This window comes from Podarcis cretensis (assembly GCF_951804945.1).
Source record: "Podarcis cretensis genome assembly, chromosome: 17".
In the NCBI taxonomy this organism is placed as follows: Eukaryota; Metazoa; Chordata; class Lepidosauria; order Squamata; family Lacertidae; genus Podarcis; species Podarcis cretensis.
Window position 1 is genome coordinate 39,412,595 of NC_137187.1, and position 22,836 is coordinate 39,435,430.

General features: G+C 47.2%; 1 protein-coding gene and 1 long non-coding RNA gene across 3 annotated transcripts in view; one reads left to right on the forward strand and one right to left on the reverse strand.

Moving 5' to 3' along the window:
• The first annotated feature begins 254 nt into the window (after nt 1-254).
• LOC307206037 lies at nt 255-5,317 on the forward strand. The gene is made up of 2 exons (XR_013834222.1): nt 255-3,271; nt 3,332-5,317. It is a non-coding gene; the product is annotated as an uncharacterized lncRNA (long non-coding RNA).
• The window catches only part of SLC6A8 (solute carrier family 6 member 8), a 36,867-nt gene continuing 15,340 nt past the window's right edge, over nt 1,310-22,836 (reverse strand). For both annotated transcript variants that reach the window (XM_079958715.1, XM_079958716.1), the window contains exons 7-13: nt 20,513-20,637; nt 16,772-16,884; nt 16,461-16,598; nt 13,928-14,030; nt 10,808-10,908; nt 8,391-8,561; nt 1,310-7,104 (exon numbers count right to left, since the gene is read on the reverse strand). In XM_079958715.1, the coding sequence (XP_079814841.1) occupies nt 6,961-7,104; nt 8,391-8,561; nt 10,808-10,908; nt 13,928-14,030; nt 16,461-16,598; nt 16,772-16,884; nt 20,513-20,637 (895 nt within the window). In that variant the 3' untranslated portion in view covers nt 1,310-6,960. The remainder of the gene's footprint in view (nt 7,105-8,390; nt 8,562-10,807; nt 10,909-13,927; nt 14,031-16,460; nt 16,599-16,771; nt 16,885-20,512; nt 20,638-22,836) is intronic.

Below are 22,836 nucleotides of genomic sequence, written 5' to 3' on the forward strand. Positions count from 1 at the left end.
TGCTGTTGTAGCATACATAAAGAACGTTCTGTCCTTCTTTAGCACCACATGGCTAACCATACCCAGGAGAAAGGCCTCTGGTTTCTTCAAGAAGGTATATTTAAATACCTTTTTCATTTCATTATATGTCATTTCCCAGAAAGCCTTAATCCTTGGGTATGTCCACCAGAGGTGAAAGAATGTACCTTCATTTTCTTTACATTTCCAACATTTATTATCTGATAAGTGGTAAATTTTTGCAAGCTTGACTGGGGTAATGTACCACCTATAGATCATTTTCATAATATTCTCTCTCAAGGCGTTACACGCCATAAATTTCATACCGGTGGTCCACAACCTTTCCCAGTCAGCAAACATAATGTTACCATGATCAACTCCTGCCCAGAAACCAATGTCCCTACCATGGAAGGACGTGTGGATCCAGAATTGGCCTCCACAGTCACTTACGTACTCATTGTTAAAACCGTGTTTATGGAAGACAATCTTACTCGGCTACGAGGGATCGCCAAAGAAGAAGAGACTACTTCTACCTACATTGGCGATGGCTTCTGACTCACTCCCTATCAGAGAGAGAGACTACAACAGGTAGGGAAAGTTGGGTTGTTTTTAACTTTCCAAAGAAGAGAAGGCCAGGGATGGGCCCTGAGGCAAACAGCCAAGCTTTCCTTTGCTTCCAACACCCTGGAGACCTTGACATACAATGTGACATAATGGTTATAGAGTGCCGGACTGGAACCTGGAGTACCGGGGTTCAAATCCACACTGAGCCATGAAGGTGACTGGGTGACATTGAGCCAGTCACTCTCTCTTGGTCTAACCTACCCCACGTGGCTATTGTGAGAAGAGAACTAAAAAACAAAACAAAGAGCTGATGGGGGAAAGAGCCATGTACTGTATATGCCTCAAACTCCTTGGAGAAAAGGTGGGGCAAATATCTGGGGTCCAAGGTTCAGAGCCAGAGTCCTCATAGTCCTGCTTCTTGACCACTCCTTTATGCTTCCCAAGTGATCTTCCCTGGCGTGGCCATCACCTGCTCTCCCTTCCTCACACCTTCTGTTACTACAAATCTCTCTCTCCAAAGCTTTGTCTTGAAGTGGTGAAAACTGTATCTCATGTTATAGATATCTATAGCCTCCATTTTGAGCAGCCTTTTGAGTTCCCTGCATGCAAAATTTTGATTGGCTGGGTGCTGTGTGTGTGTGAAAAATTCTGTTCATAACCCAACAAGGGAACTGGTGGGTTTATGAGCAGAATTCCTCCCTCTTTCCCCCAACCCGAGCTCCCCACAATAAACAAAGACACATTCAGCTGGAAGATCAGGGTGGTTCCTTTTATTGCTATGTTCCATGATAAAGTTAGCACAAAAATCACAGACAGTATATAACCTGCACTGGGCAGGACTTGAGGGGTAGGAAGCGAAGGAGAAGGTCTGAGACAACACTGGCATTGAGACAACACTGGTGGACTTAAAGCTGAAACCCTGGAAGACTGTGTTTGGGTTCTCCCACGGCTCTGGCAATGCAGGCGTGAGTGTGCATGCAAGAAGATGGAACAGTTGCTCTCCCATTGAAACCTGGCCCTGAGCAGATGAGACTTCTGATAGCCACTCGCCCCTCAATTTGCAGGAGGGTACTGGGCAGACACTTGGCACGTTCACAGATCTGGAACATCTTAATGATGGCAGCAGCAGCAGGAAGAGGTGTGGTGTTTGGAAAATCCCTAATTTTGGGCCCAGTTGCAAGGGAAATAACTCTCATAGTTATTATGGAAACTGGAACTGGTGGAACTGGTTGGCATTCTCAGGCTTAAAGAGCACAGCAGTTATTTCATCCTCAGAACTAACCATTGTTAGCAAAAACAACTTCTCACCTCCTAAACCATGTTGACATTCCCCATCCCCAGCCATTCAAGAGTTGAAAACACTGGGTTCTTGGGCCCTATTGCCTTTGCTCTGGCTTGCAAATTTGTACGGGAAACACAAAGGGGTGTAAAAATCCTGTGCAATAGCTCAAAATGTCAGGGAAAGTGGTCTGTAGTTTTACGATGAAAAGCAAAAAGAGACTATTTAGATCATTAGCATAGGCCAGCAAATTCCTCTCCAATCATTATATGAGTAAGGCAGTTGCATTTATCATCACTTAGGAAAGGTGGTTTGTTTTGGTCTGGGACAGACAGGAAATCAATGGCCCCACTTTGGCAATCTGTGCCAGAAGCTAATGGCCTTTGAAAAATGAAGAAAAATCTGGCCAGATTTCAGCCCTTCCATCCATCAGGAATCCCAGGACTTCCATCTGCTTTATCAAAGGGTTAGTTGTTACTTGCAGCGTGGGGTGGGGCAGAGGTTGTTTTCAGGAGATGAACAGGAGAGGCTGTGTTACATAGCTAAGCGGTAATAGGGGAGAGATGAAGAACCGACAAGAGCCGTTAAAAAGGGGGAGGGGTATTTGGCAAAGGATATGCAGCTCCTAGGTCAGGTGAAAAGCTCAGCCCCAACCAAAAACCAGTACATAGTCCAGAGCTGTACAAACCTACAATTTGGTGCCTCTTCCAGCTGGGAAAAGAAGTCCCTGATCCCCTTACCCAAAATGTACATAGGCAGGAGGTAGGGACCAGGAAGGATGGAGCATGACCCAATCTTCAGCTGGCCCAAACTCTTTAAGAATGATAACTCCCATCTATTGATTATTTCCCAATGTCCTATGCTAGGAACCTTGGTCATTAGCAGCAGAATATGACTCAGAAAGCACAAGGTGTCTACAGAGTCCCAGCAACTGTTGGGTTAACACCCAGAGCAATCTGTGGCAAGATGTTTTAACACCTGCAGAGAGAGTAGGGCTGGACCAGGGGGCATGAAAGATTCCTCAGAAAGACAGAATCAACAGACTTGCTGGTAGGACAGTGGGGTGGGTGGAGAGAATCTGAAGTATCTCCTGGAAATGTCCAAACAACTCTTGAGATCCAACCAGTTCTGCACCAGCACCTAGTTCCATTCCAAGGTGGTGTTCACTGCTGAGTGAGTCCCTTTGTTATTTAAATTTGTGTTTCTTAATACAATATTCCCTCTTCTTCCCATACAGAGTGTTTTGAAAGATTTGCATTTTGTAGCCAGTTAGCAATGCATAAAGGCTTCCTCTTCCAATAATTACTGGGGAATGGGGGCAGGGAGAGAAGCTATTGTTTCCATTTGAGGAGTGGTGGTAGAATAATTAAAAACAAAACAAAACAAATTCTACCCCACTTATACAGTGCTCAGACTGAAGTTTATGTGGTTGTGTGTGCATGCAAAAACATTTAAAATATTGAAAAGATGCTGTTGTAAGAATTCATATAGGCAAGTGTGTGCAAAATGCAGAATGGGAGTCCATGTTAATAAAGGTTGTTGAACCTGAGCAGCCATGAGCATAAGAAATAGGATTGTAAGGTTTAATTTTAGGTGCTGAGGGCAGATTTTGGTTGCTGGGACTGAGAACAAACAGCACATGTCTTTTGAGGCTATTTTGGCTCTGATGCTGTGCCATAATAGGAAATGATAGAGGAAAGCATTAAAATATGACCTTTCATTAGAACAGGGAGTCACAGATCTTATACTTACAATGCAATACACATCTCAAAAAGGCACCTATATTGAGATTTTGGTAACATGCAAATATATTTAAAACGAATCATTCAAAAGGCATGTGATTAAACAACTGAGAATTCCATAATCAGCAGAAGTTTAAAAGCAAACAACTTGATAGAGGAGGAGGTGGAGAAGGTTTTCCAAAGCGCTTGCCCAAATAAAATTTGCTGGTGTTAAAGAGCATTTTGTTAAGAATTGGCAAATTTGTTATGTTGGCAAATCTCCTGCACATTTCAGGAAAGAAATTGTATGCAACTTGCATGTAGAATGTCATGTTTAACAACTGGTATTCTGCTGTGAACCCAGCAAGATGAAACACGTGTAATCAGAGGCGTTCCTAGGCTCCCTTGCACCCTTGGCAAAGAGGTCCACCGAGGCACCCTGAGGAGTCGACATGCCATGGCCGGCTGCCCAGAGTAATGAAGGGGTGGCCCAGGGAGTGGGCAGATGGGCAGGGGGGCTCCTAGGCACTCTGAGCCAGAGTCAACAGGTGTGAATTTTGCCCCCCTGGGCAAGGGCCAATTTAAGTGACCTGTAGGTATGTCTCTGCATGTGACTTGTCAGATGTGGTCCACAAGAACATTGCATGCTTTTTCTTGCTTGAAAGAAAGCATAACCACTTGAGTTCTGCTGGATTGGACCTCAGGTCCACCTTAGTCCAGCATTCTGTTTTCAACAGATGGCAGGCAGATGCCCTTGAGATGCTCACAGGCTGCTCATGAAGACAACATCCCTCCTCTGTTCCTCAGAGTGTGCAATTTAAAGGTATACAGCATGTGACCATGGAGGCTCTGTTTAGCTTTCTGTGCAGGAATTTTGTCATGCTAGGAAGTGGTACCTATTCTGTGAAGTATCAGTTAACACATTAAGTGCACGTTATACATTAGGAGTGTAGACAAAGCAAGCTACACGCAGCAGAGAATGGAACAAATCACTCAAGTCTTGGCTAGTGCAGCGAACACAGTGTAACCCTCATAATCCTGGCCACATTTCCTCCCCCACTGCTATTTGCTACACTGACATCTCTCCCCCCCCACTCCACACAACCCCCCCCACTACAATTTCCAAACACCCCAATCCCCTGTAGCATGAGGTTGGCTTGTTATGCAATTTAATCTCATTATATATATATATATATTTATATGTATGTATTTATGAAACAAATATAGACATAATATTTATAATTTTGTCACAAAATAAAATTCTGTGATTTCTCTCTCTTTGTCTCTGCTTTTTTTTACAACCTGCAGAAATATTAAGAAAATTAGATATTTCTCTTTCTTTTATAAGTGCTTCCATTAAAAATATACACGCGAGAAGCTTTTTGTACTGTTACAGTTATGCTTGTTTGAGATATATGTATAAGTATGGGAGTTTATCACTCTCTCACACACACATATACTATCTCTTACTCTGTCATAGAAAATGTGCAAATTAAAAGCGTAGCAAACATATTTTTTTTTGAGGGAGTGTGGGAGGAGAAGCTAAGCATAGAGGGATACCAGCTACTTGTTTCAGAGACAGGAAACTGGTTAGATCCTGTCAGGCAGGGTTAAGGGATTTTGAGTATAATCTTGACTTGGACACACAGGACACCTGGGTTCCTTATCTAAGTTAAGGGAGAATTCCACATGTTGTCTCACCCCACCCCACTCCAGCAATCAGGAAGACAATTCCCACAAATCATTTCACAAGTTGGATTTCAGAGTCTTGACTGCCCCAGCGCTCCTTAAGATACACTGGTGCAAGGGGTGGGGCACCTGCAGAAATGTTGGCCATTGAGAACCTCCGCCTCCCACGGTCAACATGCTGTTCCCGCCAATCAGCTGTGTGGGCACCAATGAACGTGGGTTTCCACTATTTGAGAGCACATCTGAACCTCAAAAAGGGACCCTCCTAGTTGTCACATGAATGACCCAAACAGTGAACCTGGAGCAGCCAGCAAGTGTACGCAGCCAATCCCAGTGCCTTGACCATTGTATCTAAATGGTACCCAAGTTTGCAAACACCTGTCTGTCAGGTTCAGACTTTACATTTTTAGGTGTATGCCCCAGAAATGTAGCAAGTGAGGGATTCTAGAGGCTGAGGCCTGCTGCACTTTCCCCTTGATCAGTCTGCCATGTCAGAATAATAGAGTGACTTAATAGCAGGGAGCCTTAGGAGGTGTTGGGAACCTGCAGAAGGCCAGAAATTTAGGAAAGGGGTTTGTTCTTTGCAGGGGAAGACACAGGGGTTGGCAATACCTCAGAGTGAGTTTGAGGAAACTTTCTAATGCTATTAAACACAGTTTCCCACAAAGCGCTCCAAAGATTTATGACATACTGTGGCAGACATTATGCCAGGGTTTGCTTCTGAATCAGATGCTGGTATATCTGAGAGCAGTTCTGTGCACCTGGGCTTAATGCATGGGAGAAGTCAGGGGTATAAAAGAGTTCCTTTGTGCACTGTAAACCTCAGCCCAAGGGCCTGGTTGCGGCTGGCTGCTTTACAAAACGCTTCTGTTGGGGCAGAGGAATGGGCTTCCCGTAACACTGTGACTGGTCAAGGAAGTGGGCTCAAGGAGGGCAGACATTATGCCTTGCCTCCCCGTGGGGAGGGCAGAGCTATTCCACACAGGCCATTGGAGGCAGGGAGGGGTACGTTTGCCACCTCAACGCAACAGGGACCCAGCTGCTCACCACAAGCTGCTGGATATGGCTCCCCCACTTGCCACTGTGGGTCGCACCTAGGTGTCCTGGTCCACAGCACCCCTTTTTAACCCCTTCCTGCTTCTTTTGACTGTCTCCTCTCACAGAGCAGGAGTGGAACCCAGGCGTCCTGCATCTAACCCGTTAAGATCCCAGAGAGCTCTGGGAATAAAATTCCAGGACTTCTGGATCCCTTTGGGTGGGAGGGAATTCTCCCTCCTGTGTGTTTGGCTAAATATAGATAGGTAAGAGATATATAATGCATATATAGAAATTTAAAATATTTTATCTTTAAAAAATAACTTTTCTTTTTTTAAAAAATGTAAATCTAAGGCTCTCTCTCCCCCCCACTTCCCTCCCCCACCCCCCACCCCTATGGCCTTTAGGACCCCCACCCTCCACTCAGAGATCTGAGGGGCTGGCTCTCCCTCTCGCCCAGTCGGGCTTCATTCTGGCCCCTGAGAGGAGGAGGTGGGAAGTGAATAAAGAACCAGCAATACCTTTCCCCCCAACAAGCAGGGAGCGCCGCCCCCCATTCCACACATGGCAGGTGAACTGTATCCCTCCCTCCCCTCCCCCCCAATGGCAGCCAGGGGTTGAGTGTCACAAAGAAAGGGCGCCTCTTGTTGTGGGAGAAGAGTGGGCGAGCATTGGTCACATGACGCTCTCCAGGATGACTGCCTTGCTGCCCCCATCGGAGACAGGAGTCAAGGTGGTCAGAACACCAAATTCTGATTCAGGCACCTTGTATTCCAGATGGTGCAACCCCCAGATCGGCTGGGTGAGGTGGTGCCAGCGCTGTTGAGTGGAGAGAAACAGACAGTGAAGACCTGTATAAACTCAACAAATGCATGCTTTTTTGCACATAATACATTCTCTGTGCCCTTTACTACTAGAGACATTGACAGTCTCATAGCCAATGCCCCCAGCAGAACACTAACCTGACATGGCATTCACGTACACTCTCTCTCTCTCAGAGGATGGCCAAGGCTTCAGCAGTGCTGCTCTCTTCCTTGGCCCTTCCCACCACCAACACCTAACCTTAAACACACTGTGCTTACGTTTTCTCCTAACTTTGCAGAAGTTGGAATGTTTCTGTACTTCCCCTATCATGTCAGCAGAAGAGTGAACAGCTACAGAAGACTCAAAGTAACTTCAACTCAAGCCAGAGCTCTCAGAGCAAATTGTTACGGTGGCAGCAATCCCTGCAGTATCCCTTCTCTGTATTTTTCTTTTTTTGGTTGAGTTTTTTTGAGCCATTCAATGTCAAAACTACTACTTTTCTGTTTATATGCTTTAATTTGATATTTGTCTCTCTACAGCCTTAAGACGATTCTCCAGATCTGCCTTTGACAAAATGGACGGGCAGGCAGGCAAGTGGGTGGCAATGGGATGTTTTTCCAAGCTTACACTTCTCTTCTATTTTTGCATCTTACAGCTATTGTGCTAAAAATGGCAGAAGCACCGAAAAATAAAACTAGCCTGGCTAGATCTGGGTGAAAGGGCAATGCAGGAAGTGAACTGAGAAGGCTCCATGTGCCTAAGAAGTGCCTCAAATTCTCTAAATGAAACAAGCAGCAGCATGTCTGTTGGACTCTCACTGACGGTATCAGGCAGCACGGCACGTCTAAGCCACGGTTGCTGAGAAGCATCTCAGGAGGGAGGAGCTGGGGGGGGGCACCAAAGGAGGAAAGGAGAGGTCTGGCTGCGGGCTGTGGCCATAGTAGCCTCTGCAAACTGATCAGATCACTGACCTGGACAAGTCACTATAGGAGCAGGGGAGCAGCGACCCAAAGAAATCAGGAGCCCTCCACAGTCAGCGCTCAACAGGGTCTGCTGGCAAGGGGCAGGGGCCCTTCTGGCACAACTCATGGCTGCTGCACACTGGGGCAGGTGGGCGTTGAAGCATGCATGGCTTCAGCACATGTCTGCAATCCTCATGGGCTAGAGTGCTTCAGCATACATTGCCCCCTGGCACACCCCTGGTCATGGTGTGGGATGTTCACCCTCCAAGCTCACCCCCCCCATTTGAACCTGGGAGTCCTGGGTCTCTTCCATTCTGGAGATCTGGGAAGGAGCCTCACCTCAGCCAGTGTCCCCTTGGCACGGATGAGCTTGTAGAGAGCAGTAAGAGGGACACACAGCATGGAGGATAGTGCGAAGCCCCAGCCGATGGCTTCTCCCCACCAGGGGTAGACGTAGCTGTTGTTGTAGATCAATGGCTTGTAGTAGGCAACATTGAAAAGAAAGACGCCCTGGAAAAGTGGGGGGAAGGGGGGTTTGAGAGGTATCAAGTGGTTGTCTGGTGCAGTCAGGTTTGTAACCCCACCTCCCCTCCAAACCTTTCAGTTTTCCTTTCTTTTCTTGCTTAGAATGAAAATGTTGGTATCCCTCTTTAACATTTTGACCATGTTCTGGTGAATGGATCTATCTCTAGGGAGCATTCAAGTTGTTCTCTAAGGTGTCCACACATAGGGTTTTTGCCATCATGGCTCACACAGCTCTACATACCCAATCAGACACACGGGAGGTACCCAAGATTGCAGCCACTTCCTTTGGGTGACCTTACTTTGTGGACAATGGCTGCTTGCTGTCACAACTGTCGATATAAGCAGGTTTTCCAGCTGCAAAAAGCTGCTCACAACAGCAGCAGCACCTGAGTATGGAAAGCGATTGGGAGCATTCAATGTGATCCTTTGAGAGTACACTATATAAGTGTGGATGCCTGAGTGTGCAGATTCAGGTTTGCCACTTGCAGGAGGCAAAGTGTATTGGGACAGATTTAATATTCCCGTTTTGCAGGGATGAAGGAAGGCCAAGAGCCACAGCTGAGCTGGAATTTGAACCCAGTTCTCTGCTAGGTTCCAGGGCACCTCTATAGAGGTTGCTTGTCAGATCTGTCATGGTGTCTGCCCAGCCTCTGTGAACAAGAACTCACACCTCGCCTCTCTGTCAATGTTACATTTGTATGGAATCTGTTTGGAATCTGTAGAAGTCTAGCAGCCATTACCTCACCGGTAAGGGTTGTTAGATTTCAGGTGTGAAGCATCAATATTTTGATGAGATGAGATGAGAACTTTGGTTCTCCCACCCTCATGTGAGGCTACAGTCCTGATCCACTGGGCACAGACCACTAGGTGTCATTACCCACCCTCACCAGGCTGTACCTCATTCCACCAGGCCTCACCTCTTGGCACCACCCTTTAGCTCCTAAGCTCCATAACCTGACAACCCAAATCAGCAGTGGCACCAGGTGGGGGAAACATCTGAAGTGGTGGTGTTGGTGGGGCAGAGAAAGAGAGCAAGAATTGGGCACATGTGGTTCTATGGGGACATACAGATTCTGAGAGGAGAATGCAGAGCACTCTCCTGCTTGAAAACAGCTGTAGCTCTACATTTAGCTGCCAATGGGACTACGGAGAAGATGCAAATATTTTTTGTCTGGAGTTGGCTTCACCATGACCTAGGAAGGTGAGGCAACCACCTCCAACAGAAGACTCTGGGCGCAATTAGGGGCAGCAGAGGGGGAGGCAGACAAAGCAGGCCAAATGCACCATGCAGTTGTCACTCCACGACACGTGAATGCCGAGAGAGAAGATCCAAAATGGTGCATTCACCTTCTCCCTCCTTAGCAATCCCTTGGGAAGTTTGAGTGCACCAGTCTCTGTCTGTTGAAAAGGAGTGGCAGAAGATCACAGTAATTCCTGGTAATGTCAGTGAGTTTTCTGCAGGTGAACTTCCCCAGGGGATTTTGCAGCAGCTTAATTAATAGGAAGGAAAATGTGTCATTTTGGGTTTTCTGCTTCAGGCATCAAAATGTTTTTGCCCAGTCTTGCATCCCTGAAGCACCATTTGTGTGTGTCATGCCACACACATCTTTTTTTCCTCCTCAGCTTTGCCCATTTTCCTACCACTTATTGTTATGCCTGGAAAAGTTTGAGCCACTAAATCTCTCTCTCTGTGTGCCTGGCTGCTGCTAAAAATGTGAGCAGGGTCAGCAAAAAAAGGCAGCCACTCTGCTCTGAGCTGCAAAAGTGTCATCTGTTGCATTTCTCCCCAAATGATTCAGTGCTTTTGCTCAGGAACAGGACGGCCACCTGACTTGCAGGCAGACTGTAGTTCAGGGACAGAGCATTTGATTTCCACGCAGAAGATCTCAGCTTCAATCTCCAGCATCTCCTGGTAGGGCTGAGAATGTTCCTTGTCTGAAACCCTGGAAAGCTGCTGCCTGTCAGTGCAGACAAGCTGAGCTATGTGGACCAATGGACCTGAGTATGAGGCAGCTCCCAATATGTCCCTTCCTGTGTGTCTTTAGTGGCAGCCAGATTCACACACAGGTGAATCTTTTCCTGCTGGATTTCTGCCTGTCACCCACCAGTTTAAGGCCCAGAAATCCTACTGGGGAACAGTTGAGCTAGGAACATGAAGATGCCCAAGAGATGTCCTTGTATCCACGGCCCACACCACTCTCCCCCCTTAGAATCCCACCCTGGAGTATTACCAGGCAGACGAGAGGAGTCAGGAACATCCAGCACCACTTCATCCACAGGGAGGGCCGGTAGCCAATCATGCAGGCAATGTCATCCATGAAACGATCGGCACCTGGAGGAAGTTGGGAGAGCGCATGAGAGCATAGCAAGAGCCCTGCTGGCTCAGAACAAAGGACTGTCCAGGCCAGCATCTTGCTTCCCACAGCAGCTGGTCAGGGGTCGATGGGAGAGCAGGAGGGAATAGCCCTCTCCTGCTGTAGCTCCTCAGCCAACCTCCTCAACCTCTTGCAGCGGTTCTCAACTTGTGGGTCCCCAGATGTTGTTGGACTACAACTCCCATCATCCCTGAGCTCTGTCCTTGCTAGCTAGGGGTGATGGGAGTTGTAGTTCAACAACATCTGGGGGCCCACAGGTTGCAAAAGGCTGTCTTAAGGGAAATGCTGCCTCTTTGAGATGGAGCAAAGGTTTATGATTCTTTGTTCCAACCCCTCCTGGAGCCTCTTGGAAAGCCCTTGGCCCCACGTAGGCAGCCCTGCTCGCCTGCTCCTCCCTCCTCCCTCTCCTAGTTGCTACAGATAAAACAGGAACCTTTCAAGGGCACAGCTCTGCCCAGGAGCCCAGAGAGGAAAGGGAAGTAGAGACACCTATGACTGGGGATGGGGCAGAACAAAACATGCCAGTTTCAACTTTTGCCTACATTTGCTGCACACACAAGGTCACACCTCGTTTTGCTCCCGACCCATTAAGCCAGAACAGTGCTAACCCTGACCTTGAACACACAATCACTAAGTGAGCATGTTCATGTGGAATAGTTACCATTCAGCCCCTTTTAACTGCCCCACTGTGCTTCTAACTATGATGGCTGAAGTGTGCAGCTTGGCCCCACGACTGTGGGTGCCCTGCAGCGTGCATGGCCCTGGCACCCAAAATTGTGGGTGCCCAGCCCTTTCATGGGGAATTCTGTGGGTGCTTGGGCACCCAGGGCCCCAGCGAGTTGACAACTATGGCTGGGAAAGGTGCTTAGTGTTTTCCCTTTGCACTGGAGTGTGAAGTGGGCCTTTTGTGAAATCCACTCTTTTGTTGCTTTTCAGCCACTCAGACTGTGAAATATGGAAGGGAGTTTAGGTGTGTGTTAGCCAGAGGTAGAGCTAGCTGCTCCGGCACCTGGAGCGGCACACATGCTGTGCACCTGGGGGCGGGGTGAGCGTCCCAGGGGGGCGGGGTGGTGATGTCACCCCCCTCAGGGATGACATCTGGGGCAGACCGCACCCCCCACACCCCCTTCCTCTGCCAGTGGTTAGAGCCAGTCCAAATGAGCAGCAGAACATGCGGGGAAACGGTTCCTGGGTTGTTTTAGGCTCCAGATGTGGGTGGGGTTGATGATGAAATGCTCCCTCATATATTTTACAAAGGAGTAAACACACTTGCAAGGAGAAGAATGGTAGTCTGCCCTTTTCTTTGCCAAGCTAGCTATCCGTGGCTATTTCCCCACACGCATCCGGTCATGGGACCTTCCGCTTGCCCCACTGGCAGTCTAAAGTCCAGGAACAGTTCTAGCATGAGACCAACCCTTAGAGCAGGAGTAGGGATGCGGGTGGCACTGTGGGTTAAACCACAGAGCCTAGGGCTTGCTGATCAGAAGGTCGGTGGTTTGAATCCCCACGATGGGGTGAGCTCCCATTGCTCGGTCCCAGCTCCTGCCAACCTAGCAGTTCGAAAGCACGTCAAAGTGCAAGTAGATAAATAGGTACCGCTCCAGCGGGAAGGTAAACGGTGTTTCCGTGCGCTGCTCTGGTTCGCCAGAAGCGGCTTAGTCATGCTGGCCACATGACCCGGAAGCTGTACACCGGCTCCCTGGCCAATAAAGCGAGATGAGCACCGCAACCCCAGAGTTGCCTGCGACTGGACCTAACGGTCAGGGGTCCCTTTACCTTTTAGCTAACATGGCACCTTGCAGACATTGTTGGACATCAGCTCCAGCCAGACGGGAGCCAAAGAACACCTGGAGGACACAGCATTGGCTGCCCTTGCTTTAAATCTGTGGCAAGTGACCTTGTGCCATATATTTGCTAGACTGACATTTTGCCTGCTGTTTCAAACCAAGGCTGTCATAGTGTTGACCATGTAAACAAATTACACCACTCCATGGTTGTTGGCTCCCTTGGTGCAAATTGAAAGGGCATTTTCACACATCAGTCCTAAATCCCTTTGTGTCTCTTGCACACTGCAGGCAAAAGCTCCTTGGAGGAAAGGTGCCATATAAATGCAATAAATAAAATGAAATACAAGACAGAAAGCTGAAGAGAATAATTTGTAATACAAATGAGCATTCTGGCCAACAGTGTTTTTTGTTTTTGTTTTAAAATCATATTAAAACATCCTCCTTTCACTTGCAAAGTATGTTGGGCGTCTGTGACTTCCAACACCCAAGCAGTGCTGAGTCTCACTCCTGATCTGGCCCTCATATCCCTGCAGTTTATTCCCCAGAGGTTCTTTCCCTCTCCCCATCTGGAAAACAGTGCCAGGTGGGGATAAGGCAGGTGGAAAGGCTCAGTGACACACAGACTCAATGCCCCTCAATTCCCCACAAGCCAACAGAAAACATTTATGTTTAAAAACATGAGTCTGCCCTGGCCACATGCAGTTTGAGGTCCCGTCTACACCATGCATTTAAAGCAGCATTGTGTCACTAGGAACAGAATCCTGGGAACTGTAGTTTGTTAAGGGTGCCGAGTGTAGTTAGGAGACTCCTATTCCCCTCTCAGAGCTACAATTCTCAGAGTTCTCTGGGGAAAATAATAGATTGTTAAATCACTCTGGGAATTCTGTGAAGGTAGCATGGGGGGGGGGGCAGGTTGTGTTCTGTATGCTGCCTGGTGTTTGCTACAAATAGTAATTGAGCCACTCTCCAAAGGTGGCACCCGTCTTAAACGCAACAGTGGTCTCCCTCTTCACCCAAGAAGACTAGAAACATTTTCTCCAATTTATCCAGAGTGCAGCCTGTACACATCTGTGACGACCAGCTGGCATTCTGGGGGACCAGCATGCAGTGTCAACATTTGCGACTGCTTCTCTGTTTAGCCAATTGAGTTCCCCCCACTCTTCCAAACAGGGACACAACTTGATCTTACCGTAAACCCAGCCGACTGCTATGCACTCCCAGAAGGCCTGCCAGAGAAGGGTCGTGCCACTTGCCGAGTAGTAATCAAATAGCTGGAAGACATACATACCCCCCTGGGTGGAGGGCCTGGGTGTGAGGTTCGCAGGGCACCACAAAATGCTTATCCAATGGCTTCTTGTTTCCAGCACCTGGCTCCTACCATCCCACACCTCCCTTCAACATTCCTGAAGCACCTCCATTCTTCTAACTAGGGGGTCAGCCTTAGTTCTTAGCAGTGGTTCAGAGCAGCTCATTTCTCCAGAGCAGGAGCAGCGCTTCTTTTCCTGGCATTGCTTTTGGGAGGTGCTGAAGAGGATGGCTGGCCCACAGGCAAAGGGGTCTGTGGCAAGAGAAGGTAGGCCTGTCAGAGGCCTGAGGTGGTGAATATAAATTGTGCACCCTCCCGCCATGTGCGCACATCCTGTGGCAACAGTGGTGCTTCTGGGATTCCCCTGCACCTGTCAGGGGCTGCAGGACGGCTGCATCTGGGAATCCCTGGCTGTCCTTACTCCTTTCTTCAGGGTGATGTCACTGCCCAAATACGGGCACCAAGGGAAGACTCTCAATAAAGGACTCCCTGCCCACATGATCACAGGGTGCTTGTTGCAGCTGACCTGATGGCTTAGTCTTTTGAGCCTCACCTCACCCTCAGTCATGTGCTCTGATTACAATTAATGTGCTCTGGCACACAGTTCAGGAATCTCATAGCAGAGGGTTTGTGCCTAAAAATAGGAGCGGCCACCTTCTTGCTGCACTTAACAGACATAACTGCCTCTGCTTCAAACACTGAATTGCAGTGCAACCCATACCATGTCTTTCAGAAGTATGTCCTACTGAATGTCCTACAGGGCTTGCTCCAAGGTAAGCAGGTTAGGACTGCAGCCTTATTGCCAATGGTTCAGGTGGGCTGTCCACCATTTATTTATTTTTTTAAATTAAGCATCACCTGTACATATTTGAAATTAAATGTTTGTGCAGCACTCTGCTTTAATATTTATTTTTTTAAAGCTCAGATCAGTTTTTTTAAAGTTCAAAAATTGCCCAGGGGAGAGGGAAGTGGTATTGCGATGTCTAAGCCACCAGACAATCAGTACTGTGCACAGCCAGTTGCTCCCAACTCACTGAACGGTTTTCCTTGGGCCTGGTTCTGAAAAGGAATAGGTACACCCAACAGCCACCAGAAGTGGTGAGTGCACTTCTAGAGCACAGCGGCCATTGATTCTAAGCCCATCTGTTTGCACACTTAAGCAAAGGACAGCTGGCAGGTGCAGTTGTGGCAACAAAGGCATAGCAGAGGCCCTTGATAAGCTACTTAATCAGGCAGGGGCGTGAAGAGGGAGCATGAGGCCCCGGGCAGCTCCAGGATCTTGTGTCAATTTTTTTCTGACCTCAGCTGATAGCTATTCACTGCCAGATCTGCCTGTACTCTCTGACCATAAAGCCAATCCCTTTCCTGCTTTGCAATGAGATCTCTTTGTCAGGTCACTTATACTTTCGCATAGCTCCCCATTAATCTATTTTGGACAATGGCACACAAGGTGAGCCAGCCTTAATAGATCAAGGTAAAGGTGCCTCAGCTGCTGTGTACAGTCATCAAAACAATAACTGAGAAACACCTAGACTGAGTGGAGCCCCTATAGATCCCTTTTTGGAAATTAAGGCCTTGCAGAACATGCTCTGTTAGGTTAAGCCGGGCTTCTTACGAGACTTCAGCAACAATTGGATTCCACGTAAGTCCTGAGATGCATTGCAAAATAAGCTTCACTAAACCTGAACTGTTACATAACTCAGATCTAAAGTTTTGCAGGCAGATTGCAGCCACTTTGCCAGCAAGTAGAACAACAGAGACTCAAATCTTTCCAGCCTGAAAGCCATATCAATGCATCTTTTTGCTTTGTTCTGTTCTAGCATGTGTTTAGGAATAATTGGCAATTAAAATTTTACTACACTTTTTTTTTTTTTTTTTTTTGCTTTGCTTGTATTCTAGATCTGACTGTGACAGCAGCAGGAGGAGCCCAAATTTACTAGCAACAATATTAGCAGCCTTGGACCACAGATTTTGGGTGCCATTAAAGGATGATGGAATACAATCTACTGAGCACTTTAGACCAAGGGCAACCAGGAAGCTGCATTCTCTGCTCCCCTGGAAGAACATCAGGGCAAAGGAAAAATCAGCACCACACATCAGCCAGAGAGGGAGAAGCAGCAGGGAGCTTCTTTCCTCCTATCCTTCCAGAAAGGAACACTCTGTTCCAGCTGCCCTGGGAGAGCAGAGCAAAGGAAAGCTCAGGACTGCCAGGGCTATGTAGATTTTAGGAGATATGTGTGTGTGCACAAATCTTATTGCAATGGATTGTAAATCGCCTTGAGGATCTTAGATAGAAAGGTGGGGTATAAATCTTCTACATAAACAAAATCTCCTGCACCAAGTCCTCCTCATTCATTCCAGTGATGCTTGTGCAGGGAGAAGGTCACAGTGAGGGAGGTCCTCTGTTGTATTATACCTCGGTCACCATGGACAGCTCAAGGAAGAAGCAGACAGCACAGGAGACAGCCACAATGACCTCTCGCTGGAATCGGAAGGTGTAGGCGGCTGGGAAGAAATCCAGGATACCAGTGATAAAGCCTTCAACGCCCACGAACTGTGAAGGTGGGGAGTGAGATATAAAAGCAAGGCGATTGGAGAAAGAAGGAAGGAAAATAGTAAGATGTCGGGCAATGTGCTTGCTTTGCCCTCCCCTCCTCCTTCATGAAAACACTCTGCTTCTTGGCTACTTCCCACCTTGCCCTTCCCTTCCCGCCCCCAAACTCTCACCTGGCTATCCAAGCCCAGGAGCAGCAGCATGAAGAAAAAGAGGGCAGCCCAGAGTGGAGCGACAGGCATCAGAGTGACAGCTCGTGGGTACGCGATGAATGCCAGGCCAGGCCCTGGGAAGAGGGGAGGAAGGAAGAGACAATCTTAGAATGCTGGAACATGTGGACCTATTAAGGGATGTTGGGGCTGTATTCAACCAAGAGTGGACCCAGTGACATTAAGGAACCTTAGTTAGTGATGCCCATTAACTTCAATGGGTTTACTCTGAGTAGAACTAGTGTTGACTACCAGCCTCAGTCACACGTACCCCATGCAAGCACTGATGTTGGCACCTAGGGCAGAAGTCCATCTCTATAAATGTTTGGCACACATTTAGTAACAATAAAGCAAGCCTCTAGTTACCAGGGCTGCAGAAATGAGGTGGCCACTCCAGCTGCCAAGGGCTCAGAGCTCTACACGGCTTTCTGGTTCTCCTCTGGTTTGATGTGGAGCAAATTATGCATGATTGACTTGAATAATTTATTGGACCTACTACATTGGCATCAAACCAGAATTCGATGGCTGCTGAGTTCAGGCAGTCTTGGTTATTCCTACACAGTTTTATTGTTGTGCAATGCAAGTGCTGGAGTGGGCTTTGGCTTTCACATTCAGCATCCAAAGGATCTCAGCATTCATCTTCCTCCCTCAAAACAAAACCAGTTTCAAGCCCTTATGGGCTTTGAAGGATGTGGGCAGCACATACTAAGATATTGCGAACTAGAAAGAGGGTGGGGTGGAGGAAAAGTACCATTATTCAGATTGCTATGTAGCTTTTTGCCCTTCTCATGACAAGCAGGGTCTAACCATCCGTTATGCAAAATAAGCCAATATAAATCTGCAGAAGTCCCAGAATTTTGCTTTTTTTGGAACACAGTATCAATCAATCATAAATTTACCAAATTGGACTATCAAAGCGTGAAATGGCATTCAACTATGGTTTACTCAGAGGAGACACAATGAAATGAATGAACATGACTAAGTTAGGTCCATTAATTTCAACATGCCTGGTCTGAGCAAAACTTAGTTGAATACCAAGCATGGTGTTTTATCACTGATAAGACAAAAGAAATACTCACAAACAGCATCTTTAAAAGCAACACAAACCAGTGTATATAAAATGATGGGGGGGGGGAGAGATATCAAATTAACCAAAACACTTAAATTCCTACTTTTGTAACTGGCCATGAAGAAAAATGATATACAGTAAATCCATACCTAGATTTAACAGCAGCAAGGCCAAAACAACAGGAGTACTTTATACATGGACAAAATATTAATCCCATTCACAACATAAATAAATTCAAACCTAAGTTGGACAGGTCATATGCAACAAACCCTTTTTGTTATTATTTCTGCATCAGATCACAAACTGGATAAATAAAGAGATATGAAGAAGATCCTCTAACTCATTTCCTCCAGTTTAAAAGAATCTCTGCTCTTTTGGTATCTTCATATAATTAAGTGCATTTCCATCTCCAGTAGCCACAAACCAAAGGAATCTAAAGGGGTTTCCTGAGATTGGTGTCCTAGAACTCTATCGAGTAACATTCAGGTTGAAATGTTTTCTTAGCGGAGGAAAAAAACACACGAGAAGGTGAAGACTTCTAAACTATGTGCTAACTAAAACCAGCAGCAGTGCAGAATATGAGCTATCTTTTACTAGAGGTTAGTTGTTCAGAGTTTACACAGCTCTAGCTATCCAAACATGTTTTAATACAGGCATGGGAGACCAGTGGCTCTCCAAACATTGTTAGACTCCAATTTCCATCATCCCTGACCATTGGCAATGCTAGATGGGCATGATGAGAGCTGGAGTCCAGCCAAAGAGAGAAGGCAAAACTGCTCAACACCTACTTTGCCTCTGTCTTCACCCAAAAGGAAAGCAGTGCCCAACTTGGTGATAACAGAATAAACGACACAAGAAGGAAGCTGCAGCCCAAGATAGGAAAAGAGGTGCTAAGGGAACACCATCCTACTTTGAACGAATTCAGTTCTCCAGGGCCTGATGAGCTGCACCCAAGGGCACTAAAAGAGCTTGTAATCTCAGAGGCTCTGTCTATAATCTTTGAGAATTCCTGGAGAACAGGTGAGGTCCCTGCAGATTAGAGGAGGGGTGTGAGCACTTAGAAAAGGATGCTGTGATTAGTAAAATCCAGCACAGGTTTCTTGAAAACAAGTCATGCCGGACAAATCTCATTTCTTTTTTAAAAAATAGATTTACAAGCTAGGTGTATCAGGGGAATGCTGTGGATGCAGTGTATCTTGACTTCAGTAACAATTTTGACAAAGTCCCCCAGAATACTCTTGTGGAAAAGCTAGTAAAATGCGGGCTAGACGAGGTAACTGTTAGGTGGATTCATTGCTGGGAGACTGATCAAACCCAAATAGAACTCATTAATGGCTCCTCATCATCCTGGAAAAAAGTGACAAGTGAGGTGCCACAGGGTTCTGTCCTGAGCTGGTTGTTGTTCAATGCCTTTATAAATGACTTGGATAATGGAACTGAGGGGATGCTCATCAAATTTGCAGATGACCCCCAAACTAGCAGGTAGCTAATGCCAAAGAAGACAGAATGAGGATTCAATGCGACCTTAACAGATGGAAGAACTGGGCCAAAAGTAACAAAATGAATTTCAGTAGGGCCAAATGTAAGGTTGTGCACTTAGGCAGGAATAACCGGGTGCACAAATGTAATATGGGGGGCACCTGGCTTGCTAATAGTACACGTGAAAAGGATCTGGGGGTCTTAGACCACAAGCTTAACGCGAGTCAACAGTGTGATGCAGCAGCGCGAAAAGAAAAGAAAAGAAAAAAGCTACTGATATTTTAGGTTGCATCAACAGAATTATAGTGTCTCAATCATGAGAAGTAATAGTCCTGCTCTATTCTGTCTTGGTCAGACCACACCTGGAGTCCGGTGTCCAGTTGTGGGCACCACAATTTAAGGATATTGACAAGCTGGAACATATGCTGAGGAGGGCAACCAAGATGATTAAGGGTCTGTAAACTAAGCCTTATGAGGAATGGTGGAGGGAGTTGGGCGTGTTTAGCCCGGAAAAGAGTAGATTGAGAGGCGATGTGATAGCCATCTTCAAATATCTAAAGGGCTGTCACATGGAAGATGGAGCAAGCTTGCTTTCTCCTGCTCTGGTGGGTAGGACTCGAATTAATGGTTTCAAGTTACAAGAAACAACATTCTGACTAAACACCAGGAAGAACTTCTTGACAGTAAGAATTGTGGAATGGTCTCCCTTGGAAGGTGGTGGACTCTCCTTCCTTTGAGGTGGAGGCTTTTAAGCAGAAGTTCATCTGTCATGGATTCCTGCATTGCAGGTGGCTGGACTCTATGATCCTCGGGGTCCCTTCCAACTCTATGGTTCTGTAGCACATGACAGGCCACAGTTTCCCCTTTCCTGCTCTGAATCAATTACCTTTTTTAGTAAAATATTAGCCTTCCCTGTACCCTTTGTCAGGCCCACTTGAGCTGCCTTGTGGCTTACAGCACAGTGGCTGTTCTCTCGCCAGCTGGGAAGGGAATGAATGCCAAGTTCCAGTTATGGAGAGATTTAAATGACAGATAGCCAACCCAACATGAGGAGAACCACGGGGTTCCCCGTCCCATGACTACCTCTTGCAGAGTAGTAGTCAACCCAGCATCTCAGTCCCCGAAGAGACTCTGTGACAGGTGGTCTGAGCACTCACCAGATTCAGCTACCTTGGAGATATCAACTCCTTGTTCTGCTGCCATGAAGCCCAGAATGGAGAAGACCACAAAGCCAGAGAAGAAGCTGGTCCCACTATTGATCAGAGCCAGGATGATGGCATCTCTGGGGAGGGAAGGCAAAGAGTAATAGCTATCAAATGGGGCTGCAGGCCAGCATGGAAGAGAAGAGAGGAGAGAGAAGAGAAAAGGGATTTGTGCTGCCTGAGGACCTGGAGAACGGTTGCCAATCAGTGGTGAGCCAGATGGACCGTTGCTCTGGCTCTCGACAATGCAGCTTCCTTTCCAATCAAAAGCAGACACAAAAGAGGGACTTCCTTAGCAATGCAATGAAAGGCCCAAAGGACGTTCATCAACAAATGCATTCACCATCTCGTCAGCTGCAAATATCCATTTTACACTGGTAGGCAACATTCAAGGAGCAGATAATACTCTACTGTGAAGCATATAACTCCATCTTATGTCAAATGAGGCACCTGAACACACGTGTTTTTCAATGGGTTTAGGCGTGTCTAATCAGGCTACGAATGGAGTAGCAGCAGGTGGGAGGCCTTTTGACATGACATGCCTGCATACATGTGCATATGGCATGCTAGTGGGAGGGAGCCTATGGCTGGGAGCCTAGAACCAGGAGGAAGCATGGAGATAGAGGCAAGTGGGAGTGGGGTTTCAGAGTCTGCTTGTGGGATCGGGAGATGGGTTGGGAGGGAGGCTGCAGCAGGAGGCGTAGAGGCAGGAAGACTCACTGAGTGTTTGGAAGCACATGCATGTGATGGAGGTCACGTCTGGAGGAGTCTATACGCTGGCAGCAGGAGGCAACACAGAGATGGGGATCAGGCAGGGAGACCTTAAGAGTGTCCAGCCATGAACATGTGGCAGGAAGTTGGATTGTGCTGCTGTCTAGGGATGGGGAAACAGTGGTCCTCCATATACTGTGGATTACCATTCCCATCATGCCTCACCACTGGCCATGCTGGCTTGTTGGGGGGCGGGGGGAGATTGACAAAATCTGGAAGACACCAGGTCCCCATCTCTGGCTTTAACCCAACACCAGCAAGAGGAGGGAGTGCAGAGTGGAAGGAACTTTCAGAACCGAAAGGCTTGCCTGCCCATCATTCTCCTCCATAAGGGCTCCCCACCCACAGAGCTCAGCTTGAGGGAACATCCAGAAACCTGTCACAGGACCTACAGCTTCTCCTAGTTGTTGTATCCTTAATGCATTTGGTGAGACTTGCATGTGTGCATATGAGGCAATGATTAAATACAGGTGCGCAGCAAAAATATTCAGTTTGTGGCTTCCCTGTCTCCTTTTGTGATCCTCTACGCTGTCTACTCAGGAGTAAGTCCCAATGACTTCATTGGGACTTATTCCCAGGTAAGTGTGCACTCCTAGAAATGCTTCCTGGGAGTAAGCTCCAAAAAAACCAGTGGGATTTCTGAGTAGACACATACCTGGGATTGTGCTGGAAATCTTCCAGGAGCAGAAATGTTTGGCAGCAGTGGGTGATTTGGAAGGTATCTGCAATTGAGAACATTTCCTGCACTGTTTCATTTTCAGTAGACCCAGTATTGCAATCAGTGAGTGTTCCCTATAATCAGTCCTAGGCAAAATGAAATTGATTCAGAGAACCATCTTGGATTTAGGGGGGGCGGGGGCGGTTTAAAACAGTTGCCAGTGGTCTGACTGCCAGTAGAATGGCTATAAAGAAATGAAGGCAGAGCTGTTCCTGCTGCACCATTCATAGTTGCGTAGAAGAGGCAATTCCAGTGGGGCTTGTCATTTGCTTCTATACACCTGTTAAAGGTGTGTTTGAATTACAACTCCAAGCCAGCCCCAGCCAGTACATGCTAGCTGGGGCTGATGGGAGTGCTAGTCGAAAATATCTGCAAGGCTCCTGGTTGGCAAAGTCTGGTGTAGAAAGAGGAACCCTGCCCTCTCTGGCACCTGTCCACCTCTATTGTCAAGAAAGTCTCCTCCAGACCACGACCAAGTGACGCCCCACTGTGTCAAGCCTTCTGAAGAGTTTTGATGATCCTGCATAGAATTTGGTTGTGCCTAATAACTTGTCCCATTTCAGTTTACAGAAATAACATTTTATAATTGCTTTGATGAACACACTGTTGTTGTTGGCATCCATCTGTCTCGAGAAACAATGGAGTGGACCTCCAGGTGTGAAGTCAAATTGCTGCATTAGCAGCACTGAAGCGCAAGCCTGGGCTGTGTGTATGGAAGTCCTGGGCTGCCCGGACAACTAAACCCTGCTCTTGGCCTCGCTGATGTAGTCAAATGACACATCATTTCCCT